This window comes from Solanum lycopersicum, chromosome 5, assembly GCF_036512215.1.
Source record: "Solanum lycopersicum chromosome 5, SLM_r2.1".
NCBI lineage: Eukaryota > Viridiplantae > Streptophyta > Magnoliopsida > Solanales > Solanaceae > Solanum > Solanum lycopersicum.
Window position 1 is genome coordinate 47,032,169 of NC_090804.1, and position 11,036 is coordinate 47,043,204.

Below are 11,036 nucleotides of genomic sequence, written 5' to 3' on the forward strand. Positions count from 1 at the left end.
TACCATTTCCAATATTTTGAGACTATTTTAGACCCTTTTCCATATTATTATTATTATTATTATTATTATTATTATTATTATTATTATTATTATGCGTCAGGATTCACATGCTATATAAAGAAAAATGTTGTCTTTCTATCTCCTAATCATAACAAGCAGGGAGGAAATGATCCAACATCGACCATACACCCACAAAGTTGTTCCTTTTCTGTGATAAATGTTAACAGGTATGACCGCTGTGCAGGCAGCTTTCAATCCCCACTGATTCAAAGATTCTCGACATCATGAAGAAGCATCACTTGAGGGTATAATTATTGAAATCAATTCATATATATTGTACGACTGGAATTTGTTTTTAATTATCGGGGAGCAAGACTGACATTTTGATTGTAGATGGGTGGGACGTACTTGTATGATCAGCAGGTCTATGAGATTCATTTCTCCATAAGTTCCTTAATCTATTCTAGTTGGTCCAACTTGCCATGGGGCTTCATTGTTCATTTCTAGTTTGAGTTTACAGTCCACCAAATAAAGCCATCCAACAATCGTATGCTAAGTAAGAGAGTTTTTATTTGGAATAACGCAAATCCCTTCAGGCAACGATTATGTTGACCCAGAAAGGAAAAACAAAAGAAGGTATACCACATAAAAGATATGGGTAACGAATCTAATGCAACAGAGAAAACAATGATACCGGACTCCATAGTGCAACAGACAAACATTGATACCTGACTCCATAAAAGAAATAATCTGACTATCAAAGCCAGACATTATTTGAGTTGATCATGAAATACAGGCTCAATATAAAACTTGTTTGATTTCTGTAAACATGTTGCAGCATCCTGCCAATTATCACCCATTTTGGCAATTCTACAGCAATAACAAAGCAGCCCTGGGTACCGCCTGAAACTAACAAGAGCTAGAGTACAATATGACATCAGCCTGGAGAGATCCACAAATTTCCAAATGTCGGATGGCTTCTTGTATTGCTTGCCATCACCTACTTTATAGAAACAACGAAGTGATAATGGGAAAACAGTTAAGCACTAACACTACTGGCTGCTCTCTCCTTGCCCAAGAACCGCAAATAACAACTAATTGAACAAATGACAAATGAAGGAAAGAGAAAGTTTTCTGATCCGAAGGTGATGAAAGGCCACCTCCCAAAACGCTGTTAGGCGTTAGCAATCTCCTTATCTATATGAGCCAGTTGGTTGCTCAATCAAGTAAACATTGAATAACTGCAGAAAATCCTGCTTCTGAAATCTGCTAGCGCACTACAAACTCTATCCAAGGCAACTTCTTAACTATATGACCCAGTTGGTTGCCCAAACAAATAAACATTGAATGACTGCAATAAACCTGCCTCTGGAATCTGCTACTGGCTTAATGTAGTGCACTACAAACTCTATCAAGGCAACTTCTTGTTGCCTTCCAAGTTAAGTGTGCCAGCAAGACTATCGGCTAGTTGACTTATTGTGTCAGCTGCAGCACTACCAGGTGGAAGAGGACGCTGCTTACTCTTCTTTTCAAGCAAGGACTTCTCCCTCTCATCATAATAGGTGAAATCATCCAAGAGAGAGGTATCCGTTTCATAGTTCTTGAAAATTTTCAACATTTCTAATCCCTCAGGCAATTTAACCTGAAACGATCAGAATGACAAAACAATGTGAAGCAACTGCTAACAAGCTATCAGACACATAAGCCGAGCAAGAGTAAAGATTGCTAATTGGCAAGATCTTGAATATTAGCATACAGAAAAGAGGAGAGAAATTTCTAGCAGTCATCATTCAATAAATGTAAACTATCCTGAAATAATTTGTGTGATGATAAAGGCAAAAGATTTGGACTAGCTACACTCGAGATAAGCATTATGTATAGAACTTGCAGCTCAAATAGGTGATACACATTGAGAGTTGGGTGATAAGTCTTAGGGCATCTCCAACCGAATTATCTATTTTACCCTCCAAATATAGAGTTCTCTATTTTTCAGACAACCAAATCCAACTCAATTCTCTATTTTACTCTCTAAAAAGGAATCTTTCTTTTTCTCTTCAATATTATATTATTATTTCTATTTCATTCTTATTTTCTTATTTCATAATATAAATTCTTTATTACTTTTTTCCCAAATAATTACCTTATATAATGTTTAACGTGATATAAAATTATATTTTTATATTAAATTTTTAAATAAAATAAATTGCAAGAAAATATTAATATATAAATTAGGGGGGCAAATTCAAATAAAAGTGACATACAATTACAGAAGCACTCAATTTTCAAAATCATTATGTTGCTCCCATAAATGCTCTATAATGTATTACGGAGATAAAAATGAGCATTTTTGTCCTTAATTTTTTTATGCCTAGCTAAAAATTGTTCAAACCGGAGATTTTCATCTACCACCACTTCTATAGTTGGAGTTGGAGCCTCTACGACATCTCGAATTGGTGCATTCAGAAACTATTAGTTATCCAAATGTTCTTGATTACATGCAACGAGAAGAACAACGAATACTCGAAAAAAGAAATCAACAATCACAACCACAATCGCAACAATTTTCGAAATCATATCCTAATTTTTTTCCGAATAGTGCTAGATCTGGAAACGACCAACCAGATTACAAAATTACTATGGTGATCAATTAATTATTATGTTATGTATTGTATTTTATCTTGTCTTTAAATTATTATGTTATGTGTTGTATTGTTGTCTTGTATTTAAATTGTTATGTTATGTATTGTATTGTTGTCTTGCATTTAAATTATCATATCATGTATTGTATTATTAAATTAATTTTTTCATCTTTGCCATTTTAATTTTTTGAAAATTAGAAAAAAAAATTAAAATACTATTAATTTTAAACTAAAGTAGCATATATTAAGAAAAAATTAAAATATTATATTACATTTAAAAAAGAATTATGAATATTAGATATTTAATTAATGAAATTCTATATAAAATAATATGTTAATTAAAAAATAATAGAAATAATAATATAATAATGAAAAAGTGAAATAGAGAGTGTGAATAGTAGTTGTCCAAATTTGGAGAACTACTATTCACCTCTCTATAAATGGAGAATAGAGGGTGATTTAGAGGTGGATTGGAGTGCCCATTCTCTATTTTACTCTACAAATATAGAGAATGGAGAGTAAAATATAGGTGGGTTGGAGATGGTCTTAGACATTAGATAAGAAAGAACATCAGTAGAAGATCACAAGGAGTACAGTAGAAGACATGTACCTCTTGGGAATCCCGGCTGTGAGTCACTGGCTTGTTGTCATTATGTTCCAGAAGTATGTGACGAAACTGACTGTTAGGAACATCCTTAATGACATGCCATTTAACAGGAAATTTCCCACTCCATCGGTCCTGCTGCCAGTACTCCGCGCTGTTCTCAAAATCAATAGGTCCAACCATCTCAGCAACCCCACAAAATTGTCCACTAGCATTGACCTAGAATTGTATCCAAAAAATAAAAGCTGAAAAGTTGAGCATGTCTATCATATAAAAGTGAATCAATATTTTTTAGCAGACAGTGGTCTTTACAAATTTTCCAACGATAATGACACCCAGGCTATGCAATAGAAAAATCAGAAGTAAAAAAAGAAAAGAAAAAGATAGATATTATATTTGGGTGTCCTCCAAGAATAATGACAAATGTTGTCAACTTATATAAACAATTTCCCAGGAGAGTACTGCATTCTTTAAACTAACAAGGCAATATAAGTATTGAAGGAACATACCGAAAAAAAGAGAAAAACCGGACAATTAGCATTCATCTCTTTTGCTTCAGCATAAGCAGCATCAAGCTTTCTATTTCCCTGAGGAGTGCTAGCCCAGACGCCATACTTGATACTTTTGTGAACATTATCTTCACTGAAAGACTTGATGACAAAGAATTTAGCATGCTCATAATCAGTGACAAATTCAGGCCGATTGTACTGGCCAGGCTGCAAAATAGAAGTTAACTCAACTTCTCTACAAATAACAGAAGACGAGCTATCCTCAATGGAAGCCTTGCTCTTTGGCTTTAATGCCCTTGGTCCTCGGTTTCGTTCACTTGCCATACCAAGTGATTCAGTGGAAATGTTGACAGAATGCCGATCCCTTTCACGTCTTCCACCTCTGTCTGGAGTCAGCCAATTTCTGTGACCAGGTTCCCACAAAGAACTGGACCCACTACCATAGTTCGCACTAGGATAAAGACTGTGTTGGGAGTACTTCCTGGATAAGGAGCCCGGAGTAAATCCAAGACCTTGATGTGAAGCCTAGTTAAGATCAGATAGGTAGGTAAGTCATTCATAACAACAGGAGCTACTGACGATAAACAACTCAAAGAGACACAAAAGGCAGGTCCTAAGATAACCCTGTAGATAATTTTTTATTTCAGATGACAAAAGCCAGTAGCTTTTCTGGGATGGTGCATCTCAGTAATGAAGTTGGGAGAAATAATATATCATCAACTAAATCTCATTTTCAAGGTAGTGAATCGAGTGCATAATGAACATCATCAAGATTTTGCAGTTATAATATGCACTCATGTTCATTATTCTGTTGAGTAAGAGTAAGAAGGCACATACGAACATATGGCTATCATTTCAAACCCTATCATTGTGGTTAACATTATTAGAGTAGAATCATTTAAAGGTGGGAGCGAATAGAATTGCTAAAAATAGAATTGCCATACATACCCCTTAATCCTAACGCTATCTTATCAGACACTACCAAACAGGATACTGCCGAGATACATAAGACAATATCGTATTTAATACTACAAATGGTGGAAACATTCGAAAAGCATTCGGACTGGACTTATGCCAATATCCAATACTAAAGCTACTGAAAATAAAGGCTTTGAATTTTGTGAATAAAAACTTTAAATTAGCTACTTAATGACTTAGCAGAACACCTATGAAGCCTTAGTGATTGTGGCACGAATAATTCGTCAGGATGAGTCCAGGCTACATTGCTAAACCATATTGTAGTTGTTTCTGTTAGCATGAGGTAAGGTGAAAAGTTAAAGATGGAATGAAATATGTAAAGCCAGATAAGTCATAATTGATAAGAGCTTTAAATGCTATCTTTAATGCCTGAAGTGGTGCTTACCCTAAAATTTTTCGGATAAGTTAAAACTTCTCCACTAATGAACAAGCTTAAATCGAAATAAGTACAACATAAATCTCTTACTATGCTATGCACTAAAAACTGGGTTGGCTAGTTAGTAGGGTAGTATAACTTTTGGTGCATGCAGTAGTATTTAATCATATTATGAAAATGATATTTGAGTTGATAAAACAATTATCATTAGAATAAGTAATAGATATTTGCCAATTCATTGCCTCTCTTCCACTCAATTTACCAGTGAAAAGAAAAATGACAACAAACCTGCATGGCATTTTGCTCATACGATCCAAGTATACCAACTGGTGGTGGATATAGTCTCGCAGATGTCATTTGAGAGATGTATCTTCCAGAGTCCACGGGGTTTGCTAGATTAGGTAAAGATTGACCAGATCCAACTTCACCTTGGTAATTGTAGAAACCCATGTTGCTGCTTCCTGAAAGCTCACCTCCACCAAACGGCCCAACAGGTATGTAGTAACCTGATCCTGGCCCAAAATGTGTGCCATCAATTTCATGGCCAGTGCTTCCTGGTGCCACCAGATCAGGCTGTGAAGCTGGAAGAGCTGATGTAACATGGGGCAAGCCAGGGGAAACAGGTGGTGCATAATAAGGTGGAGAAACTGGAATCTGGTGTGAGTATAGCTGACCATCTATCATAAAAGGAGAAAGAGGACTAGCAATGGGGGAGAACTGTCCAAATGCCATCTGTGGATCAAAGCCATAACCAGGAGGGAAAAAGAGTGGATTTTCATTGAACATTCCCTGCAAATGGTCAAGGAGAAATTAATATTCAATAACCCACTGTATGGAATATAAATGCTACCACACAAAAAAACTGGAATCAAAACTTACTGGTGGAGCGACATGCAAGTTGTTCACGTTCCCATCATTTGATTGTTCAACCCAACTTCCAGTGCCATTGTCGTAACCTGAGCCAGAAGGCAAATAAAGGTTACAGATGGTGAATTCATTGGCAAAAGTACCTTCTAGTGAGTAAATCTTAGTCTTTCACTTCACGAATCACAATCAATGTCAACCATTATTTAAAACTTCCAAGTACTGTAAATTTTTGTGTACTGCCCCCATAAAACCAATAGGAGGGGGACGGCATTTAACAAACAAAATCCTAGAATTAAGGTCAAGAAGTACAAAAAAGATGGTGAATCCATTGGCAGAGGTACAATCTAGTGAGTAAAAATTGTCTTTTACTAACAAATCACAATCAACCATTAATCAAAACTTCAAGTATTGTATAACTTTTATTTCCATTGCCTTCACAATCAAATAAAGCTCAAAACTAGGGATCTGGTAAAGAAAGAGATGGTCAGACGTAGTAACATCAAGAAAATGCAACCAAGAAAAGAGGTTACATTTACATTTATCCAATCACATTGAATTGAGATTTTAGTGGAACAAATTGAGAGTGAGAGAGTGAGAGTGAGAGTGAGAGTGAGTGAGAGAGAGAGAGAGAGAGAGAGAGAGTGACAGAGAGAGAGAGAGAGAGAGAGTGACAGAGAGAGAGAGAGAGTGAGTGAGAGTGAGAGAGAGAGAGAGGGAGAGAGAGGGAGAAGGAGAGAGAGAGAGAGAGAGAGAGAGGGCGCTTGTCAACCATAAAAGATCAAGTCTATCAGAAATTGAACATAAACAATGAAGACAAGGGAAACTTGTTAAGATTTCACAAAAGCATATTTGCATGCATTAAACTAGCATCCCAAAAGCATTGAGCTAATTTAGAAGTAACAACCTTTTGGTATGTCAGAATATCAGATGATGTACTACAATGACACACAAGGACCACTTGTAAAAGAGGGAGAAATGATCTACTAAAAGCTCATTGTCTTTCCTTGCTACTTTCAATCAATCAGAAAAGGAGGATTGAGCAGTGGCTTGGGAAATAAGACAACACTTGATGGGAATTGGGGAGTAGTAAGGGATGATAAAGAGTGAATTCTTCGGCATCTTGCTGTATTCATGTGAAATTGGGTGAACTGCAACATCAACTTAACATTAACCACAGGAACTAACCTCCATAGTAAAGACCTGGGTCCTGAGGAGAATAGGAATTGAGTGGATAAAAGGTGGGTATAGCTCCAGCTTCAGAGGTAACAGGATGATCTTGCACATTTCTTGAAGCCCCAGGGAATGCTCCATCTGGAGAAGCATTTGCAGAACCAATCCTTTCATCTTTGGGTGAAATAGGCTGATAATGGATAAAAACAAAAGTACTAACTGAATATGTAATTTATGCTGGTAAAAATATACAAAAGATAAACTATAATAACACTGAGGACTATTAGCAGTATACCTGTTCTGCAACATTATGCGGCTCCTCAACTCTTTCACCTATACCCACATCAAACAAGCCAGTTATTTGTCAAAACAAAAACGTTGCAGTAATAACTCAATAACATGTAGATACTTTATTAAAGGTGTGAAACATTGCATGAGAGAACCCTGCTAAATCTAACTTCATTTCACTCACAGGAATATTTTTTGACACGCGCACTCACGGTAGGTCTTAAACAACCCAACTGTCCAATTCGTGTGTAGATGGTTTGGTAGCTTTATTCATTTACTTGATAAGCAAAACAACAAAGATGAAGAATGGATTTCACAAGGACAAATGATAAATGCAGAGACTCTGCTGTGCAAGGCAATGGGTTAGCAGGATTCTCTCTCCCAAAGGCTACAATAAGAGAGTAAGACCTCAAACGCCTGTGCTTTGTGGAAAGATTTGGAACTATTGCTAAAAATTTGGATCGCATAATTGGAAATGATGCTCCACTCTCAAGAAAACTTGAAAAAGACGGTCTTTTCCTTAATATATTTTCAAAATTGTTTAAGCATAAAAATGAATCCCAACAACAGTAATTAAGAATTTAAGATCTCAAGGTGTTCAATTTGTATAAACGAGGGTTTACAGTAGAAGTAATAACTTGTAATATCCCAAATACTTAAATTGGCCATAATAGTTGTTTGACTATGAGAAAGCAAAAAAAATTAAAATAGAAGAAGAGAGAATTAGCTAAGTTCAAAACTCAGTGGTCCATACCCAAAATATATGGAATTAAACCCTGAATGACATTAGAAGATATAAAAAAGAAACAGAGAGGAGCAATACAGTAAGCAAACACAAAAGAGATTTTCAACCCAGATCGTCAAGTTAATTATTCTGACTTTTTATTTGAGTTTATTATGTAATCATGAGTTAATGAATGACATTAGCAGATACGAAAATAGAAACAGAGAGGAGCAATACAGTAAGCAAGCACAAAACGGATTTTCAACCCAAATCGTCAAGTTAATGATTCTGACCTTTTATTTGAGTTTATTATGTAATCATGAGTAAACTTTTATAGTGGAAATGTGAGGGGAGCTGAGGAAGTCTTAGTCCGAGGGTTTTCAAGCAGAACTTCAATTCAGAGGGCAAAATGGTACCAAAACTTAATTTTGATTAGCATTTTGGAATCCTCTCTCTCGTAAATCTGTTTGGGGTCATGGTTCAGAAATTCGGACCCGTCAACCAGAGTTGATTTTTTGAATCTTTGACTGTGAGTTAGACTTGTGCTAAAATTAAGAGGATGTTCACCTAAGGTTTTATTGACCACTCTAAATCTATTTGTGTAGTTTGAGATGATCCAGTATCCACAGCCCAAGAGCATAGTTTTTTTTTTTAAACCAATAATGTTGTATTCCTCACTAATGAGGATATGCTGAATACCTTCAAAGGGGAACAAAAGGGGGAGAAACTACTTATAAAGAACCTAAAAGATCTACAATCTCTGATACCTTTGTCTCTCTCTTTAATCCAAAACTTAAAAGATATAATATAATTTATTTAACACTTTGAATGGAATCGGACCTATCTTCAAAGGTTCTGCTATCCTTTCCTTCCACACAGTTGACCATATGCAGTGTAGTTAGGATACATGGGATGCCTGCCACATCCCACCAACAAATATCAGGTAATTTTGTGGTCCTAATCCTAGAATACTTGGCACCTCTCACCAGCAACAAGTATTAGGTAACTCTGTCCATCAAAGCTAGGGCAAATGGGAAGAAATCAACTAAGTCCGGTTTAGGATTATTCTATTTGGATATTTTGGTTGACTTTTGAATCTTTAAGGCAATCCATGACAATTAACAACCTCAATTCACCTAATAGTTTGCTCCTTGAAATGTATAACTTTTTACGGCCATGTTGTGTAATTCCATATTTATTTATTTTTAACTTGGTAACTTTGTGTTGTGTAATTCCATATTGCACTTAGTACCATAATAAGTAGGGATGTAGGGCACTAATCTGTTGAACCTTTGGAAATGGATGAATATAAGGTATACAAATTTTGACTTTTCAGTAACACAAGTCCTTGAAATTATTTTTTGAGATACAACAAAGGGTCCTTGTAATTATAGCCAACTTAACAAGATATAACCCTCTCCAGACGTAGGGGTATGGTTTGCATACACCCTATCCTCCCCAGACCCCACTTGTGAGATTTCACAGGGTATGTTGTTGTCAATAAGATACAACCTAAAAGAACTCATATAATCCTTTCTGGAAATCCTGAAAGAGAAACCAATCCCTTGCAAGACCAAAAAATAAAGATCCCATTCATACCATCAGACAAACAGCAAAGGGTGAACTTTATCTTAGTAGTAGAGTTACTATTTCAGTGACCCAGTATACAAATTCCAAAAAAAAATTACAAAAACGCAAAGGGGAGCACTTTGTGCATAGGACTAATCCTATTTGATCATCAAATAACACCCAAATAAATCTTGAAATCAACAAGATAAAACAAGGTCAGCACAAGCAGACTCCATCCCAAACAAGGTCTCTCTACATCGAAAAATTCATTGAAAAATACCCTCCCTCACTTCGTTTAAACCATAGATCCACCACAGTTGATACAGCATAAACACAAAAGTAAAGGGATAAGAAATGTACGAACCTGAAGATGATACAGAAGTAAATGGATCGATGCTCTGCTGATTGGTATCCTCCATCAATTGAACTGAATTGAAAATGGAATCGAGGATGATTTTGAGAAGTGAGATACGAAAACCCCAAATCCCCAATTCTCTTATTCAAATTGAAGTATCAAAGAGAAAAGGGGAGATTTTGCTTCGCGGGAGGGTTTGAAATAAAAACAATTAGACCAAAAAAAAGGGGGGGTTAGGGTATTTGCTTCTCACAACCTCCAACTTACCGTTTCACTTCTCATCACTTCCTATTCTACATAATCCAAAATGGTCAAAAATATTTTTTGAACTTATTGTCACAATCTTATTAAATTCACACTCTATCATTAAGTGTAGTTGTTTTTTTTTTTAAAAGTATTGAATAGATTTAAATAAATAAACTTAATAACAAATGCTAATTTTGGAAGGATTACTACAAAAATGATATCTCGGTGCTTACCACCAATATTATTATAACCTTTCACATTATCAATTATCATCTGGATGGAGTCAATATTATGGTTATGGCTGGCAGCGAAATCGGTAGCTATCGGAATCTGATCTGGTCCTTATCGGTCCGGTTTCGTTCTGGTTCGTATCGATAGGGATCGATAGAAACAGGGTCCGGGACAGATAACAGTACGAAAATCGGGTTTTAGCGGTTAAACCTAGTTCCAGTAAGTTTCGCTCCCGGATTGGTCCACTCCTGTCCAGTTTGATTTTTTCAATTGTTTGTTACCATTGAGAGCCGTTGAGTAACGGCTAGTGGGGGGCCCCAACGGCTCTTTACCCCATTTTCATCCAATTACACCCCCCTACCTCCCTAACTTTTTTAATACCCCAAAGTCATAAAAAAATACATTTCAACTCTTTTTTTCACCTATAAATACCCCTAAACTTTCATTCTTTTCAATCACAAATTCACAAAATTATCTTCT

The 11,036-nt window shown here is 35.9% G+C and overlaps 1 protein-coding gene across 1 annotated transcript; it reads right to left on the reverse strand.

Annotated features, from left to right (window-relative positions):
• Nucleotides 1–706: 706 nt before the first annotated feature.
• On the reverse strand, nt 707–10,419 carry LOC101248578 (YTH domain-containing protein ECT3). Its single transcript, XM_004239562.4, has 8 exons — nt 10,089–10,419; nt 7,439–7,476; nt 7,159–7,333; nt 5,986–6,062; nt 5,395–5,895; nt 3,753–4,277; nt 3,250–3,462; nt 707–1,642 (listed from the first exon to the last, which is right to left on the reverse strand). Exons 1-8 carry the CDS (start codon nt 10,141–10,143, stop codon nt 1,412–1,414), a joined length of 1,815 nt encoding a protein of 604 aa, XP_004239610.2. The 5' UTR covers nt 10,144–10,419; the 3' UTR covers nt 707–1,411.
• Between the last annotated feature and the right edge of the window lie 617 nt (nt 10,420–11,036).